Below are 21,305 nucleotides of genomic sequence, written 5' to 3'. Positions count from 1 at the left end.
AGTTAGCATTTGGATATGCTTACTCTCAATAGCAGCAAGAGGCTTGAAATGGAGTCTTCTAGATACATAGTATCATAGGTTCTCAGCTTAAGACAGAGTCCTCTAGACACATCCTATGGCATGTTCTCAGCCTGAGATGGGGTGCTCTAGAGATGGGGTGCTCTAGATACATAGTATCACAGGTTCTCTTAGATACCTCCTTCTCTGAGTTCTCTGGTTCTCTGCTGGGGCTTCCATTCTTCTGCTCACACACAAGACCTCCACTCACAGACACAGAGACCCACACCTCTGAAGAAGGGAGCCCACCATCTGCTGCCCCAGCATGACCACTCCATTCCTGAGGCTTCCAGGTTGCCCAAGTTTGACTTCAACTCTCAGAGTTTAGAATGAATCTTAAAGTTGACTAATGGAACCTTCAGGCTTCCCTCGAGAAAGGGCTGACTGTGCACTCACCATGACATTGTGTAACTGGCAAGGATTCTAAACTCCCAAGCAATGGTTAATATTGAACTTTATGATGCAGATAAAAATAAAAAGGAAATTTTTTCTTTCAGAGATCTTTAAGTTTTGTAGGGATAATTTTTCCTCAGTTCTTCACAAATATCCTTTGTTCTCAGCAGGGCAATATCAAAATGTAATTTAATAATTCACAGTGAACACATTGATAGAATGACTGATTTGTCTAAGACATAACACAAAATAAAGATGGACACCAGTTTTCATTTCGGTCTTCGAGAGGGTTAGAAATATTTAAGTCATATTTTTTAGATGCTACCAATGGTATGAAGAGAAATCCCCACAGATACACTTTCAGTATGTAACTAAATTCACACAGATACACATTCAGTATGTAACAAATCTCGGGAAGGGTGGCCTTACCAGGTCTGTGGAAATGCTGCGGTGAGCGTGACGTGGTTGGAGTGTAACTATGACGACTGTACACGGGGGAGTTGATGGAGCCCTGGCTAGTGGACCGGTGGATCATCCGATCCCGACCATCCTGGTAACCCTGCAACCAAGTTAGAGAAAGTATGAGATAAAACACCTTCCCATGATTATTGGACATTTCTAAGTAAAACACAGTCCACAGAGAAGGTTGGGGGATTGCCTCTCTCAGGGTCTGTGTTCACCTCACAGGGTTATAGTCAGTAAATATTCAAGGACATGGATATTCCAGGCTAATGTGTTTTGCTCACAATCAATAGTCATTGCAGTTGTTAAAATTTAAGGTATACAAGTCTATAAATGCCAACAGTGCCAAAGTGTTAGGAAAAGAACCCCACAATCACATTGGTACTGAGATTTTAGGGCTTATAAGGTGTTCCCCCTTCTCAGGTACCTCCCTCCCCAGGTGTCCCCCTCCCCAGTTGTCCCCCTCCCCAAGTGTCCTCCTCCCCAAGTGTCCCCCTTCCCAGGTGTCCTCCTCCCCAGGTGTCCCCCTTCCCAGGTGTCCTCCTCCTCCCGAGGTGTTCCCTCATCAGATTCCATGACAGTTTGTCTTCGCTGTCAACTTGACAGAATTTAGAATCACCATGGCAAACACATCTCTGTGGGGGTCTATAAGAGTGTTTCTAGGAAGATTTAATTAGGAAGGACCCCCCCCCCCCCCAATGCGGGTGGCACTGTTCCATGGGCAGGGGTCCTGGACTGGATGGGAATGAGACAGGGAACTGAGCACCGGCATTAATCTCTCTCTGCTTCCTGAGGCTGTCATGTGACCAGCTGCCTCAAGTTCTTGCAGCTATGCCGTGCCCAGCTTGATGGACTGTATCCTCAAATAAAATCAGCCCCCCTTCCCCCCTCTCCCCCTCCCACTTCCTTCCTTCCCCCTCCCTCCCACCATCTCCCTTTCCCTTCCCCCCTTACACTTCCTTCCTTCCACTGCTTCTTCTGGGCATTTTATCACAGGAACTGGAAAACGACCCCAAAGAGATCTGCAAACAGCGACAAAGGATGGCCTATCCTATGGTTTACCTAAACCCTCTTGTGATGGTGATACAGGGTCCCAGCAGGTCATGGACATGGCTTGCAGCAGATACAAACAGAATTTACTTCAGAACCAAGGCCCTGACCCTAAGCTTTTGTGTGACCTCTGAGCCACACGGTGTCTAAGACTGCTCTGGGGACATCTGAAGTTAATGTTCCTGAAGAACAAGGGGTGGCCTACCTAAGATCACTAACACTTTTCAGTCTGGGAACCACTCTTAAGGAAATAACTGTGCCCTTTATGACAACATGAGGGCAAACTTTTGTTATGTGTTTAACAAACTGGAGCATAATAAAAAGAGTAGAGCACATCACTCTCATCTAACGTAAGAGTGCTCCTGGGATGTTCCCCATGTCCAGGTTCAGGAGAGGATGCACTAGGCAACAGACACAAAAGTACCCATCTGCACAAAGATGCAAAACGGTAAGAACAAAAACAAACTAACAAATGACCAGGACGATATAAACAGTGTTTTCCACCTGGGGGTCTGCAGCACTGTGAACTTCCTGCTTGGCACAACACAACACAAATTTGAAAGGACACGTGGGGAGTAACCACATTAACACTCAGTTAGCCCGGCTCTGTGAGCAACAAGGGAGCAGAGACTTCCCGCTTGGTGCAACAAAATAACAACCACCCTCCCAGAGGATGGCAGCCAATGCAAATACTTCATAGATTTAAAGGCTGTAAATTTGGTGTGTGTGGGGGGGCATGGCGGGACTTGGGGAATCATTGTTTACAGCACTCAGCCACAAACACAAAAGTGCCATGGACTTTCCCACCATCTCAGATTGCAGAGCACCCCACGTGATCTGTCAAGTTTGATTTAAAAAAAAAAAGTATCCAGCAAGGCTACTGTGTCGCTCAGTGGGTGGAGTGCTTGTCAAGCATGCGTGAAGTCCTGGGTTTGAGCCCCAGCACTGCAGAAACAAGTGTTGCCCATGCCTGGAACCCCAGAATCCGGGAGATGGAGGTGGCAGGAGAATTAGAAATTCAAGATCCCAGCCCAGCACTTGGGAGGGAGAGGCAGCCAGATCTCTGTGAGTTCAAGGCCAAACTGGTCTAAGAGCTAGTTCCAGAACAACCAGGGCTACACAGAGAAACCCTGTTTTGAAAAACAAAACAAAAAATTAAATGAATAAATAAATAAATAAAATTCAGTGAGCTAGTGAGCTCAGGTCAGTTTGGGTTCTGTAAGCCCAGACATTATTTCAAACAAACAAACAAAACAAAAAACAACAGAGATCCAGTAAGCTGCCTGGCTTTGGTCAGTCCAAAAGCAGCGACTAACAACACAGTGCTTCAGCTAGGAGCTTATGTTGAAACTCCCTCCAGCTTCCTCAGGCATTCTGATATGTTAGAGCCTTAAATGCAGGGGCCAAGAGACCCACACTGGACAACGGCTTCAGTTCCTGCAGTATTGTGCTGGCCTCTGTTGCTACCACTGGTGCAGGCTAGGATCATCAGGAGGCCACTTTTACTCTCTTGTGTCCTCCTTAAAAGTGTGCTGCTGTCATCTGGTCCTGGTTTGTGTGTAAAGGAAACCTTAACAATCCTTGTCATCAATTCTGCTGTCCTTTAGGACATATGTACGTCTCAAAAACTCAAGGGTAGACAAGGTCCAAGCCACTTCCAATTCCACCCCTAAATATGGCCAAAATGATACTTACTTCTGCTGATGGAGTAGGAGACAAAGTCCTTGGAGACTAGAAGAACAAGAGAGAGTTTACAGTCAATGCCTTGGTTAATGTCCTACCAGTTCTGATGGAGCTACTCGTCGAAGAGAGCTAACGACATCACTCCAAACACAGGCCAGCATCTGCTGCTGGTTTAGGTGGACAGCTGGGTTGGTTGGGAAACTCCAGCCAAGTCCCAGGAGATGCAGGGATGTTTTTCCCCAAGGACCACGGCGTTGATGAATACGCTGTGGAACCAGCTGCAACTATTTCCTTACATATTAATTGTGTTTATGATATTCCTCTGTTAGGACAGCCAAGGAAATGTAGGGTCTTGTTAGTACGGCTTGAACTAATTCAGAGCCACAGCACTGACATAAGACGGTTCCATCAGTGTGTGATGATCCCTCACAAACACACCCTCCAGTGTCTGTCACTTTGGGTTGTCACCCCAGGACCTTTGTACTGGTGTCTCCTCTGCTGCCAGCACTTTTTAGAGGCCTGCAGAGCCCACTCAGCTCCAGCGAGGTCTAGGTTCAAACTCACCTCACACTTTCTGTGATCCCCATTCACACTTTCCTTCACTGAACTAACTTCCTGTGATCCCTGTTCACACTTTGCTTCACTGAACTAACTTCCTGTGATCCCTGTTCACACTTTGCTTCACTGAACTAACTTCCTGTGATCCCTGTTCACACTTTGCTTCACTGAACTAACTTCCTATAATCCCTGTTCACACTGCCTTTCACTGAACTAACTTCCCATGATCCCCATTCACACTGCCCTTCACTGAACTAACTTCCTGTGACCCCTGTTCACACTTTCTTTCACTGAACTAACTTCCCATGATCCCTGTTCACACTGTCCTTCACTGAACTAACTTCCTGTGACCCCTGTTCACACTTTCTTTCACTGAACTAACTTCCCATGATCCCTGTTCACACTGTGCTTCACTGAACTAACTTCCTGTGACCCCTGTTCACACTTTCTTTCACTGAACTAACTTCCCATGATCCCTGTTCACACTGTGCTTCACTGAACTAACTTCCTGTGACCCCTGTTCATACTTTCTTTCACTGAACTAACTTCCCATGATCCCCATTCACACTGCCCTTCACTGAACTAACTTCCTGTGACCCCCGTTCACACCGCCCTTCACTGAACTTTCTGAACATATCACTGTTTCTGCTCCTTTGTTGACTGCCCTGCTTGACTCTGTTTTCATCATGTGTCCCCAGTGACAAGGGCAGTTGTATCAGGGGCTCCAGGACTGTTTTTGGAGTGAGTGGAATTTTTACAGTTGAAATATAGAAGGCCTTCACCTAGAGCTATAGACAGAATTTCAAAAGACTCAGCTGAGCAAGGGTGGCATGGAGCGCCTCTTGCTTTTAGGATTTGCTCCTTTCCACATGTTATTATTAAGCTGACAGGTCACCTTATTCGCTTAGCTTCCTCAGGAGCTACAGCCTATGTTTAGAGCTCAAAGCTTTGTTGGGTAAGGATGACCTCCCTTGGGAGCAGAAGCTGGCCATGAACTTGCCAGTGGTGGGCTCCTTGACCTACCCACTCACGGTCCTTCAAAATGTGCTAATAATTACATCAAATTTTAAGTTCACTCTGTGTGTATGTGCCTGTGTCCGCGTGTATGTGTGCATGTACGTGTGCGTACGTGTGTGCTTGTGTGTGTGTACATGCATGTGTGCGTGTGCATAGGCTAGAGGTCAGTGTCAAGTGTCTTCGTCAATTGTTTATTTTTTGGGACAGTTCCCTCACTGGACAAGCAGGCTCACAATTCACACTTGCCAGACAGCAGACCCCAGGAATCCTCGTCTCCACCTCCCAGCACCAGGATAACAGACACACGCTGCCAAGCTCAGCGCTTTTATGTGGGTCCTGAGAATCGAACTCAGTCCTCATGCTCTGTGGCAAGCACGTCACCACCTGAGCTACCTCCCCATCCCTTCTGGTCTTTAAAATAATGCATGGATTTACAAAATAAGAGTAATAACATGGAATAAATAATAGATAGACTTGATGTCTATTCAGTGGTGAGATCCGTGCATTCAAAGGGAGTTCATCAATGTATCTTATTTCTGTCCCAAAGAGGTATACTCTATGTACAAAGGAAGCCACAGGCCACCATGGTAGATTAGCGTATAGTGAGGTGGAGCGTGAGAACTGGCGGGATGCTGAGCATCACTGTCAGATGTCCATTTAGACCAGCTAAAGCCCTCACTCCTTATGGAAAAGGTGCCAAGCTTGCTTCCGAAGTTCTGAGTTAGTGGGTATCACAGCCAGGTTTGAAATGGCCCAAGCTTTATTTCAGAGTCAAATTCCTGCTTGGTATTTTGCTGCTCTAGAGAAGATACTGGAAAAATAAACACAAAACAACAATAACAACAACAACACATACATGTGCACACTTACACACATCACCCCCAAGGTCAGCATGCAAATATGTACACAGCACACATGTACCCTTAACACCATTAAAAAACAAAAACAAACAAAAAAACCCACAGAAGTTTCCTCTTGGGTGTACGCCTTGAACTTGAGGAAATCCCTGACCGCTGACATGCGAAGGCCAATCTTTATGTATTTTATTCAGGAAACTTCCCTGATCAAGGCCTTCTGGGAGATTCTGAGATCCAATGGTCGCTAAGAGCCCAGGCCAATCACTAGCTGCAGGTGCAGTACAGCAAGTGAACCACCAGGTGGCACTATATGAGTGTTTGCCCCTTCTTGCCAGACTGGGGGGGACCATCAGGCAATAAGCAAATAAAAGAAATATCAAAAAATAAGCAAATAAAGGGAATATCATATAATTACAAATACATAAAATTATTATAAAACAATAACTACTAATGTGCATTACTGGGAATAAATTAAATTCAGTCACCACATTTTCCTGTCTTTTGGGGAGCAATGCTGAGACAGGATTTTATATGATCCTCCTGCTCGGTGCCCCAAAGGCCCTTTGTTCATCTCATGTAAATACAGAAGCACAGTAGGACAGACTGCAGTCTGGTTTAGTCTTGGCTGAAGGGCCAAGTTAAGTTCACTAATTTGGTAATTTCTCTGAATGGAGTCCAATCAGGCTACAGATGACCCCAATATAAATAACAAATAAAATAGGGACAGGACATGAGTGTCACGCTCTGGGAAAGCATGTGTCTGTTCATCTGTTCACACTGTAATAATAACAACAGAAATAAAGGGAAAATTAGAATAAACTGAAGGGGCCAAAAGAAACAGAACATGATCAGGGTGGGAGGCGGCAGCAAGGGACTCCAACCCCTGAAGGCTCCGGCCCAGCAGAAGGGCAGGGGCCTCAGAAAATGGTCACAGCAATGGTCACGGCCAGGAGCATGTGCCTCACCTGTGCCTCTCCTGTATCTTGCATGTGCCTCGTGTGTGTCTCACCTGTGCCTCTCGTGTGCCTCGCCTGTGCTGGTCTGCCCCTCTGCCCACTGCTCTTAGTTTCTTTAATCCATATAGACAGACGACTACGAGGAGCTGTCTACCATTATCCTGTTTTCCTGATGGGAAACTGGAATCGTAATGACTGTCACATGACAAAGTCTGTGACATCAGCCTGTGGTGATACCGTAGGCTGAACTCCAGGAACCAGTTCTAGGAACCCCTGCTATCATAGTGCCCCCTCCACACTCCCCCTCTATTAAGATCTTGAAAACTGAATCTAGGTTTAATAAAGAGCTGAATAGCCAATAGCTAGGCAGGAGGTACAGGCGGGACTTCTAGGCAGGGAGAGAGAAAGTGGGAGCTGAATGTAGAGGCAAGAGAGAAAGGAATAGTGGGACCCACAGAATAGGGTAGTGGCAAAAGCCATGCGGTAGAATGTAGATTAATAAAAAATAAGGGTAAATTTAAGTTATATGAGCTAGTTAAAAACAAGCCTAAGCTAAAGGCCAAGCTTTCATTATTAATAAAAAGCCTCTGTGTCATTATTTGGGAGCCAGCTGGCAAGACACAAGGGTTATGGGATGGATCCGAGTATGCCATTACCTCTCCAAGGCTCTGTCTCTCCTGCTTGTCCTCATAGCCCGAAGTGTAGAACGGTTCGTAGGTAATGAGGTCTGGACGCTCGATATCATAAATTGCCTTGACCTTGGGAATGGCTGCTAAGTCTTTGTAGTCCAGTATTTCATTGTCTACTTTTGCCTGGCAGAGTTAAACAGAGAGAAAAGTTAATCCTCTATTTGAGCTCGTTGAGAAATCATCCTCAGTGCTCGTTATGCCTCGTTTAAAATGTGACCCTTAAAAAAAACCAAACGCCTTGTTGAGTGATGTCACATACTTTAGGAAGTGGCCCATTGATGCCTCTATCGATCACACTTAAAAATAATCATCAAAGACTAAGAAAGGGGGTGTGTAGAATTTGTCAATCTTCAGAATAGTCTCCTAAGTTTATTACAGAGAGAGGGGGAAAAATCTCAAGCAGATGGTCAAATAAATCTTTAAAGATTGATAAATACAAGTAATTCCATATTGAATAAACTAAACGTGCAAATACTTCTGCAGCAGACTTTAAGAACACTGGAAGTGGTATTATAAAATGTGCAATCAATCTCCAAAATCTCCAGTATCTACACAACGTTAGGTGCAGCCATCTTTTACACCCTAGAGCACGTAACCGCCCTTTCGGGTCTTCCTTCAATACGAAGATCCTAGACTGAATTACTGAAGGAAGCATGAGAGATGCCCAAACGACAGAGGGAAATTGGGATCTTCTAACAGGAGCGGAGATCCCTACGGATCCTTGGATTCTCTATCCTGCTATTCCAATCCTTGAACTCACCTGCTCCCAAAATGTCCCTTCTGGAAGTGATACTTACATAGATGGTATGGCCTGGTGAGCCAGGGATGCTGGAGCCTGGTCTAGAATAAATGCTTTCAGAGGAGGTCCTAGTGGGCTGCAAGATAAACAGCAAATGACCTGTCAGAATCCTGACCACGCTCTTCAGAACCCAGACAGGCTCAGGTACCTGAGCTTATTCAGAACCCAGACTGACCCAGGCACCCGAGCTTCATGTCAACCAGCTAAATCGGAGAGAAAGCACACACCTGAGGAAATGGCCTGGAAACTATCACATCAGGCTTCCTTGCTCCTTCCTATTCTTTGTGCTTTAAAGAACCTTGGGCTTGAACTTGGAGCAGATCACGAAGCTGCCCATTTCTGCCTACTTCCATGGCGGGCCCAGCATCCCCTCTAGTCACCAGCTCTACTCTTCAGAACCACAGCAACGCACACCTCTGCCCCACCATGGGCGCCCGCTCTCACCCCTGCCTTCCTTAGATCCACTTGGCACTGAACGGTTATTTCAAGAGAGACCTTTGAAGACTGGGTTCCGTGGCAGCATGCTGCTTTGCCAACAGGGAGATTTGGTGTAAAATCCTCGTCTTCTGTGGCCTCGCTCATCACCTCCCCTCACTCACAGAACAAGACAAGCCGGCTGCCTGCCTCAAGGCTTCTATCCTAGCTTCTCCGCTGCCTCACCCACCCTCGTCACCATTTTCCATAGTTGGCTCTTTGTCTTCCTCCAATTAACTCAAACTTGCCTCCTCAGAGGGCCCCTACTCCTTCCTCAGGCCATAGACAGCTCCCTTTGCTGTTTTCTCTCATAGCATCCTTCATGAATAAATTCCTGATGAGATGTTGGTTGATTTTCCTTAAACTGTGGCTCCTTCTCTGGTTACCATTGCCCAGATCTCCCATGATTAGAGGAACAGCACACAGAGATAAAAGTACTTGGAACAAAGAATGAGGTGTTGATTATTTTCAGCAAACAGTTTATTGCATGGGTTAAGCCCACCCAGAGTCCCTAAGGTAAGGTGGGTAATGAGCCCCCAGGAAGATGGAAGAGGGGTGGGTACAGGGCAGGAGGAAGAGGTACAGACCAGGACCAGAGGCCCTTTATGGGAATGGCCCTCTTTGAAAATAAATCTCTCTCTGGTTTTTCTGAGGCAGAGTTTCTCTATGTAGCCTTCATTGTCCTGCAACTCGCTCTATAGACCAGGCTGGCCTCGAACTCACAGAGATCCATCTGCCTCTGCTTCCTGAGTGCTGGGATTAAAGGCATGCGCCACCACCATCTAGCTTCAAATCACTCTCTTTCAGCACTGGTGAAATCAGTTTTTCCTATTTCTTTTTTAAAACTTTGAGCTCCAGCTTTACTCCTGATAAACAGAGAAGACAGAGCTCCCAACACTACATCTCCATGGCTGAATGAGAGGTAGGGATACGGCTCCAGACCCGGAGCCAGGCATGTGTAGGTAGGTGGTCACTATTTTCCACATCCCACTGGACCACGATTCTCAGTCAGCTGGTCTCAGATCGTGAGGGGCAGTGTCACCGCGCTCTGTTCCCACAGGAGCTGCACAGAGCTGCGGCTTCAGGACACAGACTCACAGGTACCACAGCTTACCAGGGGACATGTCACATCTACAGGTGCACTCCTGCCTGGAGTTGTGAGTGTCCTCCCCTGCCCAGAGAACCCTAAGTGGGGACTCCGATCCCTTTGCACACACTGACTTCCCATGACTGATGGCGGTGAACCAGCACCAGTCTGTCCTATCTGCCAGGATGGTTCTGTGTTGCTTTTCCAACTCTGCTCAAGACACAGAATCACAGGTTTTTGTTTCAGCTCCTAATGCCTTTCCGGGTAGGCTGGTTCACCCCATGGAGGGGAGAGGATTCTCCTTTAAGAAGGTAAATTTCTTTTTAAAAGCTGAACGATTATCCTTGGAACTTTGATTTTAAATGTTAACTTTTTAATTTTATTTTATTGGCCCTGGGATTGAACTAACAACCCCATGCACGCTAGGCAAGGGCTTTACCCCTAAGCCCGTTTACATTTTATATTTTGAGGAGCCTAAGTTGCCCAGCCTGGCCTGTGGACTCACTGTGATCCTCCTGCCTCCGCTTCCTGAACAGCTGAGATTACAGTTTGTACCACTGTCTAGCTCCAGAATTTTATATTCAATTAGAAACCTCTAGAATCATATAAATCAACATCTTATTAGTAAAGAATCTCCGGTTTTTCCAGGCTTTTTATTTTTCCGCTAATGGATACAAGGCTTGCCACTGTTATTAAGACACCTCCCGGTGGCCCAGGTTCTCCAGCATGCAGGACAAAACCAGCCAAACTGAGATTCACTTCAGCCCCAAAGCCTGATTTCCTGAGTGCTGTGTCTCCTCCAAAGCCCATAGCTGTTCCTTCTTCATTGTTAACCCCCAGCGCTTCCTCACTGGACGGCAGCACGATTCCACACACGACCTGCATCTTGTATTTGTACCTGCATTACTTAACCTAAATTCCCCACACGAACTCAATCAGACACCCAGGGTCCTGGGGTGACCCGGTATGAACTGGATTCTCTGACTCACTCTTCAGCAGCCTTTGTTTCTGGGATGCCCTCTGAGAGTTTAGGTGGAAAAAAACCCACCGTCTTGTCTCCATAATACATGTGAATATACACAGGAAGCTGACTTCAGTACCACCTGGAGAATGCTCAAGGAGAATGCTCATGTATCCTTTACACGGAAGAGGAAACAGCGGGGCTTCCAGGCTGCTGAAAGCCAAGCGCACTTACCTACTTTCCCTTAAACACTTTGTCTCCTCACAGAACAAAACCAGTAACTTGAAAGTGGAGTCAGAAAAATGAAGCTGTTTCTCCCGATGCCATCTTAGGCAACAACGAAGCTGGGGGACTAAGGGGAGGGGAGGCTCACAGCAGGCGAAGGATTATACATGGCTGTGGCTTCTCAAAGGCTTCTGCCAAGAACATCAGGCAAATAGCTTCATCTTTATCTTGACAATAGGAAGAAGGTGCCTCCCTTCTCTAGGACCCTAGCTGATAGAGCTGCCCTCCCTCAGCCTTCCACAGAGGGTCCCTTTGCTCAGCTTTTTTTCCCACACTCACTCTGATTTCAGAAAGGTGTTTTTGGCTTGCTTGTTTGTTTTTTTATTTTTGATAAAAAGAGACTTCCCTGGGATACCTGAAGCTCACTTCAATGACAGAGAAAGAGAGCAAAATGCTGTGTAATCAATCACTACTGAGTAACCAGATGCCAGAAAACCATCTCTTTTTTGTTCTTAAATAAGTCTTGAAAGCCCCCTAACTATCTGTCGGTTGCTTCATTCCCTGAAGCCCTCTGTCCACCTGCCTTGCAGTCAGGAAGTAAGGTTAAGTGAAGAGATCTTTAGCTATTTCCACTCCAATTCACACCATGCTTTAAATACTGACCCTTAAACACCAAAACTCCTTACTTTCCTTAGGCGAGAGCTGGGAGGCCTTTGCTGCACCCTCCCCCACTCAGTCCTTCAGCGGGCACAGGGATGCAAAGACTGCCCCCCTCTAAAGCCTTGCTCTAAGAAGGTGAAGGGAGCTACAGGGAGTGGGTAACCGGATCAAAGCTCTTAGGAGCACCTAGCAGGGGCTACTGACAGGGGGTGACACACTGCTGCTATTGACAGTACCCGCCTGGGGTTTTCGTTGAAGTTCACCAGAAAAGTAGTGAGGATGGAATCCTTTTAGAATCAGGACACACTAAACATAGGTAAGCGATGATGTGAAACCCCCTGGGGAACACTACTTGTGTCTGGGGAAGACAAAGAGAAACCTCTAGTGCCTGGTTCTCAACCCCCCTAAGGCTGCTGTTAGGTCCCGCTGCAGGAGCAGCCTGCCTCTGCCGCCAAGGCAGTTTGGTCATCACTGCGCCAGGCGCCTTTCCGACGTCAGCCATATGACCTGGGCACCTTTAAAAGGGCCTGTCAGGCACAGCTTGCTCTCTTGACTCCCCTTTCTCTTGCTTCTTGTTCCTCTCCGGCCTTCTTCCTCTTGCCTCTTCCTGCTCTGCCTGCCTCTCTCACTCCCCCACCGCAACACTGCCTCCCTCTCTTTCCCTCCCCCTTACCCCCTCCCCCAATAAACCTCTAGCTCTAGCTCTGTTACTTGTGGTGTTTACTTAGTGACATAACTTGGCAGGGCCCGAAAAGTACCCACTTCGTCTCTTTTCAAATCAGCCCTTTAATACAGTTCCTCATGTTGTAAGGATCCCCCAACCACAAAATTATTTTGTGGCTACTCTGTAACTGTAATTTTACTACTGCTATGAATCATAACTACATATCTGATATGCAGGATATCTGATATGTACCTCCCAAAGGGGTCATGACCCACAGCTGAGAATTGCTCCAGACACACACATCTCCTAACCAGAGACCACTGCAGACCTTAGTTAGACTCTGCTAAGGTCAAGGGGTGTAGGTGTCTCTGTGTGACCACCCACTGACCAAAGAGGCCAAAGTACCCGCACAGAGCAAACACCAGCAATAAGCTAGCGGATACTGCGGTGACATTAAAGAGACAGCAAGCCAATGACTTCCTTGTTCTAGACCTACGATAAGCCTTGAATCATCAGCTCCTTGGGGAAATACTCAGGTGGGATTGGCTTGGTACAACGCAGATTTGCAAGAGCATTTTGGTTCAACAGGTGATTGTGTGCAGAAGGAAAACAGCCCTGTGGGATTTGGTAGATCGGTCACTTATATCCGAAAGTGAAGGGCAGCAAGAATGCCTTTTCATGATGAAGGCAGGTGACTCACACCAGGCTATTCCACACTTGGCCATGTGCTGACCTAGCATGAGTTAGCAACGTGCAATACTTTCCCCTACATACAAAGGTCTCTGTTGTCCCCACAGGACTAACTCCTCCACATAAATGCAACCAGAATCCATTTTCTTTAAGTGTGATCTCATTTTTAACTTTTACCTATAATTCAGAGGGACGGAGCGAGTGATGTCTAAATGTAAATTTAAAAAATTACTTTTTTAGAAGGTTTATGTCTGGGTGTGCAGTCCCGACCGTCCCCAGGGGAAGGAACAGAGGCACTAATGCCAAAGGCCGCTTTGTTTACAGAGTAGGAGACAGTGCACGGGGCTGCTGGAGAGGTTAAAGGATGGTGTGGTGATAGTTTGCTTGTATTTTAATAAATAAAGCTTGTCTGAAGACCAGAGTGCAAAACGAAGCCACTAGAGGACAGGGAATGGTGGCTCACACCTTTAATCCCAGGACTCAGGAGACAGAGGCAGGTGGATCTCTGTGAGTTTGAGGCTTCCCTGGGCTGCACAAGGTTGATGCTGGAACAGATGCAGGTGGTGGTGGCTCACACTTTTAATCCCAGTGTTTAGGAGTCACACGCCTTTAATCCCAGCACTAGGGAGGTGGAGGAGACAGGAAAGAGAACTATGAAGGAGAGGGGACAGGAACTCACTGGAGTGTAGAGCCCGAGGATCACCCCACGGGCGTGCGTTGGGAGAGGTAAAAGGTCTTTCTAGCGCTGACTGCTCTGCTTCTCTCCAGCTTTGACCCCTGCATCTGTCTCTGGGTTTTCATTATTCGTGTTACAGGACTTAACAGATCAAAGCCTCTGTAGTGCTCGGGAGTTTGCAGGCTTCTGAAAGACCCTGGTGAGCAGCCCTCACCGCTTGTCACCACTGGAAAGGGGGACCTTGACAGACAACAAGCTTTCCCTGCCGGGTCCCCAGCTGTTTACAGCTTTCTGAGTGGAGCTAATGTTGACTTCATTGATATTTATGGCTGAATAATGGGGATCAGATGTCCCTTTTGAACATCAGGCTAGGAAAGAAGTTATTAAAAACAGGTCTCCAACCACATCTCTCTTCTCCAAATTTCTTCTTGCTTTCTTTTTTTCTTTTCTTTTCTTTTTTTTTTTGTTTTTTTTTTTGTTGTTGTTGTTTTGTTTTTGTTTTTGGGACAGGGTTTCTCTATGTAGTCCTGGCTCTCTGGGAACTTACTCTGTACACCAGGCTGGCCTCAAACTCAGAGATTCACCTGCCTCTGCCTCCCAGAGTGCTGGGATAAAGGTGTGCACCACCACTGGTTGGGTTGGTTTTCTCCAAATTTCTTAAACTGAAGGAGCCAGAGTGCCCCCTCCACTACTAGAAACAAATAAAAATCCGACAAAGAAGCCGCTGCCAAGTGGAGAGCCATGTTCACTGGGGACGACCTTCAGCGGCTCCTGTGGTTTCACGAAGCTTCCCTTCTGCTGTCTCTGGGAGCTTTGCCACCAGGGCTGAGGTTTAAAATACAGTGACGATCCTATGCTAACCAAGCTAGTGAGTAGGTGGCACCATGGGCCAGGGCAGGGTCTGAGGTCTGGAGTTGGAGAGCCTGAGTCTGTTGTGTGTTGCTGTTCGTAGCCTCCACAAGCCTTGGTCTGCTGGTGGCCTTCACTTTGTGTGTGACAGGACTTAGGGTTTGGTCTCTGAAGGGGGTCTGTCCACTTTCAACTTCTCTCAAATCGTTTAAAGAAAGAACATGGTGTTTATAAAGCTTGCCATACTTAGTGAGGGTCCAGGAGGCTCAGGATGAAGACGGAAGAACAAAGACCAAACAAGCACCGGGTCACAGCAGAGATGTGGGATGTCTCAGCTCACACCAGACAGTTCTGAAAAGCTGCCTGTGGTTTCACGGACCAAGGCTCCCACTGATTTCTCCAGGACACTCACAGGATGTGAAAGTGGCCTGGGACTTAACATCAAGTCTTCTGCTCCTGAGAGGAACCTTGGGGTATGCTATGTTCTTCTTCATTCCAAGGAGGGTCTCAGGAGCAGTTAACACTCTGGTAACCTTAGTGTCTCTCTCAGCTCTCACTGTCCACTTGAGGCAGACTGGAAAGACACAGCTAACAGGCTTACAGCAGCCTGGGTTTCCCATCTCACCAAAGGGCAGCTGGGGATGTCACCTAGGTATAGGGGACTCTGTGTCAGGGCACCCTGGAAAGTAAGAGCTTATGAGGTCATCTCTCACAGGAATTCCTGGGTACACCTGTGAGAGATTGGGTAGATCTGGCTCCTGCAGGGTAGGCTGGCTTTCCCACCCCCAGGTACTGCTGCCTTTGGCCTCGCTAATTCTGCCCTCCTCTGACATTCCCAAGAACACGATTCATATGACCTGTGTCCTGTGATGTATTTTGGGTCCATTTTACCATGATCCATCTGTCTTTTCTATCCCTACAAAGCTGGATATATAGCTTCCTGTCAGCACCACCCAGAGAGCATGGGAAATATTTGTTCAGTGAACAAATGTGGGAACGCGAGACCAATCAGCAGCTTCGCTTGTGCTAGTTCTAATCAAAACATCGATTCAGACATTGCTCGGAAGGAAAGACATCATCAGAGAAAAGAAAAACAAAACAAAACAAAAAAACCAATGGAGCCAGGGTATTAGGTGCACTCATGGGGTGAAGGAAGTTGCCACCACTACAGGAGCTGAGGAAGGTGGCAGAAGCAGCCACAAGTGGGAGATGGGAGGGGTAGGGAGGAGGGAGGAGGGGGAGATGGAAGGGGTAGGGAGGAGGGGGTAGGTAGGAGATGGGGGGGTAGGGAGGAGGGGGAGATGGGAGGGGTAGGGAGGAGGGGGGAGGTAGGAGATGGAAGGGGTAGGGAGGAGAGTGGGGAGATGGAAGGGTTAGGGAAGAGGAAGGGAAGCAACAGAAGCCTGGGCCTAGGGCAGCTGCTCTAAGCCTTGGCCCCCACACAGCGCCAACCTGTAGAGCTGGGGACCATCCTGTACGACGAATCAGACTTTTGGGATAAAAGAAATCAGATGGAGAACGCTGAATGTTTGGTGGCTGCCATGAAACATGAGAGAAAAGAAGAATAAATAACAAAATAGCCCCATTCAGAAATACCGTGAAGAAATAAGCAGAGGACTATAGGAAAACAGGGAGTTAACAGTGCCTGGCACAGAGATACGGGTCACATCAGCAGTCAGCTGGGCCCATATCGAAACACAGCACATTCATCTCCTATATATTTATCTGCACTACTGTCTCCTCATTGAGTCCTTACACTTATTTTGACATCCTTGTGCTTACGGTACAAAGACAAGAAGCCTCAAGAGGGACCATAAGGCTGTTGCTACAAACGCCCCACGAGTTCTTAAATGCCAAGAATGTGTTTCACTCTGGGGTTGCCCAAAGAGTCTTCAAACATTTTCATTTTGCCATGGAAACTGCTCTAATCTGACATGTGGGAAAAGGCCTGGAAACCTTGGCTCAACATGTGTGCACAGACACACCCTTAAAGAGCTCTGGATTGGTTCCTCTGCTGCAGACGGACTCCCCTCTAAGGCCAGCATCAGCCTGCACCCAAACTTGGGGCCAGAACCACTTCCCCCTGAGGTGAAGCCCACCCCTTACTACTGTGTTTCCGGGAGACAGTGAGCTAGAGCCAACCTACCGCCCAAGGAGGGCATTGTGGAGAAGAGCTCTGGAATTTTCCGGAAAGCTCACAAAAGTAACAAAACAAGAAGAAACTCCTCTCGGCCAGAATGAGCAAACTATTCCACTAGTTTTCCCATAGGCTTTCTAGGGAGTTCCACCGAGATATGTTTGAGTTTGTCTTGTTTTTTAATCATCTTAAAGGGTCTGTGAACTCCAGGTATCCTTACAGAGAAAATCTGCATATCCCATTCCATTTGGCCGCATTATCAATCCTCTTCATTCCCTCCCCCCCCTGAGATGTCATCAGCTGTGAAGTTAAAAAAAAAAAAAAGATTCTTTAGAAAACAAAAAGCCCCTCTGAAGAGAGGGTGAGGACGATGGGCCACGTGGGTGCTTTGTGGACAGGAGTTCCGATCAGTCTGCAATTTTACATTCTTAGGGCACCAGCTCTAATGCTCTGGGAAGGCAGCCTGTTGCCCAAACACCCGTGCCTCCTCCAAATTAGAAGTTCAGCCTGCCTGGTGGATGGATGGACTTTGGAGCCACTAGCTATGTGCTAAACTGGGGCAGGGAAAATCACCCCAACATTGGCGGACAATCCCTTTGCTGCCCCTGTGACATCACACAGTTGATGTCAGCATTACCCTCACCCCTTTCGGAGCTAGAGGCTGCTGTTTTGAACATGGATTTCAGAAGTCAGCAAAGCACAGCAGAGCTGGGCAATCGACACAGAACCTGGGGTAAAGTGGTGTATCAGAGACTCGCCGCAGCTGCCCCATGAAGCTTTTTCCCCAGTTGGACTGTTCCTACGGACGTTTTCCTAAGGTGCTGACTGGAGCCCAACACAAGCACTAAGACCAGCAATTTCGTTTACAATGGGAGGGAGCCCTCTTAGCCAAGTAGCCTTTGACCTTGGGTTTTCTATAAGGAAAATAAAGTCTATGAAAAGTCCTTTCCCCCAAAGCCCAGGAAGTAACAAGCACATGGCTGTGGCATCCAGAGCACCCTGGCTCTGACCACTTCCTTACCCGCAGCTTCTCCTCTGTCTTGGCGGATTGCTTACAGTCGGGATGCCACACGGTAGAACCTGGAAAGACAATGGACCACAGAGAATGAAGGAAGTGGAAAGAAGGCACAGTTCTGTTGAGCAGACTTTCCAGAGGGGCTCAGACTCCTCTATCACCAGAGCAGGGTCCATGTCCAACAAGACTTATGACCCTGCAGTCAACTCTAGTCTCTGGGTGATTTTGAGCTTGCTCTACATAATACATAATGTTAGACCACAGAGCTAGGCCTGAGAACAGTCTTACCTTAAGAGATGTTTTGCTTTATACCAGTTACTTTGCTTTTTAAAATATATAATTATATTTAATTATATATTAAATACATTAATTATACACTATATAAAATATTATATAATAAAAATATATCAATTATATATTATTAATATAATAAATAATATATAATATTTTAAATATATATATAATTATTCTTTAAAAGTAACACACGAGGAGGGCAGTGATGGCCCACACCTTTAATTCCTGCACTCGGGAGGCAGTGGCAGGCAGATCTCTGAGTTTGAGGCCAGCCTGGTTTATAGAGTGAGTTCCAGGACAGCCAGGGCTACACAGAGAAACCCTGTCTCCAACCCCCACCCCCCCAAGAAGGAACACATGCATGATTACTACTAGTTCCATTTAATTTCAGAATTTACACCTATGCTTAGATAATGTCAAAACATCCAAGCCCTTAATCAAGAGAAGTCAGACAAGATAGACTATGTCCAGGCGTAAAATCTCAATTTTTCATTCACTCATCCACGCCTACAGTTACCCACGCTGAGAGGAGAAACCAACTGACAATGTTGAGTTATTTGTAATCCCTCCCCCCTTTATTTTTGCTTTTTGAGACAAGGTTTCTCTATAGCTCTGGAGCCTGTCCTGGAACTAGCTAGCTCTTGTAGACCAGGCTGGCCTTGAACTCACAGAGATCCGCCAGCCTCTGCCACCTGAGTGCTGGGATTAAAGGCGTGCGCTGGCACTGCCCGACATAATGCCTCAACTTTTTAATTGCCTAAAATGATAAACAAAACCCCTTTGATTTAAACTCATCAAGTCATTATCTGGGTGGCATTTCCTGTTCCTGCTCCATTATCTGGTGGCATTTCCTGTTCCTTCTCCATTTTCTGGGTGGCATTTCCTGCTCTTGCTCCAGGATCCCCCATTCATAGACTATGAAGAACTTCCATGGGTAACACAGATATTATAAAGTCCTTATCTTCAACCTCCAGCTCCTGCCATATGATTGTGTATGGCTAGATATGCACTAGGTGTCATGTACACACATGTATGACTATGAGAGAGGATGATATGTATATCCTGTGTCCACATATGGATTTCTTCAGACATTTGGAGGGACTGAGAACACAGATCACTTGGAAAGACTCAAGCTGGTGAAATTACTAGATGGGAATTGCAACACCAGTCTTCGTGTATATGCGGAATCTGCTCAGCTTTGCCTCTCAAAGAGCAACTGTGTATACTGGAAGCCACCAAATTATCTGGAATAATCTTGACTTCTGTCTCAGTCAGGGTTTCTGCTGTGAAGAGGCGCCACGACCATGACAGCTCTCACAAAGGAAAGCATTCCATTGAGTGGCTTACGGTTCCGAGACTCAGTTCTTTCATCATGGCGGCATGCAGACAGATGTGGTGCTGGACAGGTGGTTGAGAGAGCCACATCGTGCACAGCAACAGGAAGTGGTCTGAGATGCTGGGTGTGGCTTGAGCAGATATGAGACCTCAAAGCCCATCTCCACAGAGACACACTTCCTCCCAAAAGGCCGTACCTACTCCAACAAAGCCACACCTCCTAATAGTGCCACTCCCTTTGTGGGCCATTCCTTTCAAACCATCACAACTAGTGAGCTAAAATACTGTCAAAGACAAGGACATATAGTCGATAGCAGAATAATACTTTAGTCTCTGTTGAATAGTCATTTCTACATCGCATCACAGAAGAAGAGGAGGAGGAGAGAAAAAAAAGATAAAGGGGGGGATGGGATCAAGCAAAAACCAGACCAACATGCAGGTCCCTTCAGCACTGATACAGCTCAAATTCTGACTACAAAGCATAGGAAATCTCTTCATGTGGAGAACCAAAGGGTCGGGCCCAGGCCAGGAGAAGCATTCTCTGGAAGGTTCTACTAAGCAGAAGGCAGCAGACAGAACACAGAGTCTGCACACAATGTCAGTGTTGTTCTCCGGAGGTCAAGCACACTGGGAATGTGGCTGGGACAGGATCAGATGCTGAGGAAAATGAAGCTCATCCTCCAGGATACACCAAGAGGGCAGGCAGCGGGGAACACAGCTCCACCCCAGAGCAGACCGAGAACCACCCTGGGGTTCAGAGTGCAGCTCCTTTGGGAAGTGAATGTATCTGTGCACAGCTTGAACCCTATTTAGCATCTGGACCCGACGTGAACACCCAGAGCCACACCGCAGCCTGTGCTTCTTCACCCTAGCAGACACAGCTGCCATGTACTTGGGAGCATGTGAGGGTCACACTAACATCTAAAACCAGGCCCAGAGAGTCACCGAGAACTAATCAGCCCTCTGCAAAAGATGCAAAGTGACACCTGCCCATAGCCATGGCAGATGTATAACTAGGCCATGGGAAAATGTGTCCTGTCAAGTCCCCACAGACCAAATGCCACCTGTCACTTGCCACTTTCAACACTCAGGGGTGTGTGTCACCACAATTTTTCAGAGCAATCAGGCTAAACCTGACAAGGCCCTGAGCTGACAGTTCCTAGACTCTCAAGTAGTTTTAAAGAAGACATTCAAGACTGTGTTTCAGGAAACAGTAGTCAAGACTGTGTTTCAGGAGACAGTAGTCAAGACTGTGTTTCAGGAGACAGTAGTCAAGACTGTGTTTCAGGAGATGGTAGTCAAAGATGTGTTTCAGGAGACGGTAGTCAAGACTGTGTTTCAGGAGACAGTAGTCAAGACTGTGTTTCAGGAGATGGTAGTCAAGACTGTGTTTCCGGAGACAGTAGTCAAAGATGTGTTTCAGGAGACAGTAGTCAAGACTGTGTTTCAGGAGACAGTAGTCAAGACTGTGTTTCAGGAGACGGTAGTCAAAGATGTGTTTCAGGAGACAGTAGTCAAGACTGTGTTTCAGGAGACAGTAGTCAAGACTGTGTTTCAGGAGACGGTAGTCAAAGATGTGTTTCAGGAGACAGTAGTCAAGACTGTGTTTCAGGAGACGGCAGTCAAGACTGTGTTTCAGGAGACGGCAGTCAAGACTGTTTTTCAGGAGACGGTAGTCAAGACTGTGTTTCAGGAGACGGTAGTCAAGACTGTGTTT

The 21,305-nt window shown here is 46.9% G+C and overlaps 1 protein-coding gene across 4 annotated transcripts in view; it reads right to left on the bottom strand.

Annotated features, from left to right (window-relative positions):
- Ablim1 (actin binding LIM protein 1) overlaps positions 1–21,305 on the bottom strand; it is a 281,482-nt gene that overhangs the window by 26,269 nt on the left and 233,908 nt on the right. For all 4 annotated transcript variants that reach the window (XR_009057579.1, XR_009057580.1, XR_009057578.1 and 1 more), the window contains exons 8-12: positions 17,966–18,024; positions 8,520–8,597; positions 7,690–7,845; positions 3,658–3,693; positions 880–1,009 (exon numbers count right to left, since the gene is read on the bottom strand). Coding sequence is in view for 1 of the 4 variants with exons in the window: in XM_057778252.1 (XP_057634235.1) it covers positions 880–1,009; positions 3,658–3,693; positions 7,690–7,845; positions 8,520–8,597; positions 17,966–18,024 (459 nt within the window). In the remaining 3 variants the exon portion in view is untranslated. The remainder of the gene's footprint in view (positions 1–879; positions 1,010–3,657; positions 3,694–7,689; positions 7,846–8,519; positions 8,598–17,965; positions 18,025–21,305) is intronic.

Source organism: Chionomys nivalis, chromosome 8 (assembly GCF_950005125.1).
Source record: "Chionomys nivalis chromosome 8, mChiNiv1.1, whole genome shotgun sequence".
Lineage (NCBI taxonomy): Eukaryota > Metazoa > Chordata > Mammalia > Rodentia > Cricetidae > Chionomys > Chionomys nivalis.
Note: the sequence above shows the minus strand (reverse complement) of the source record. Positions and strands in the feature narration are given on the sequence as shown.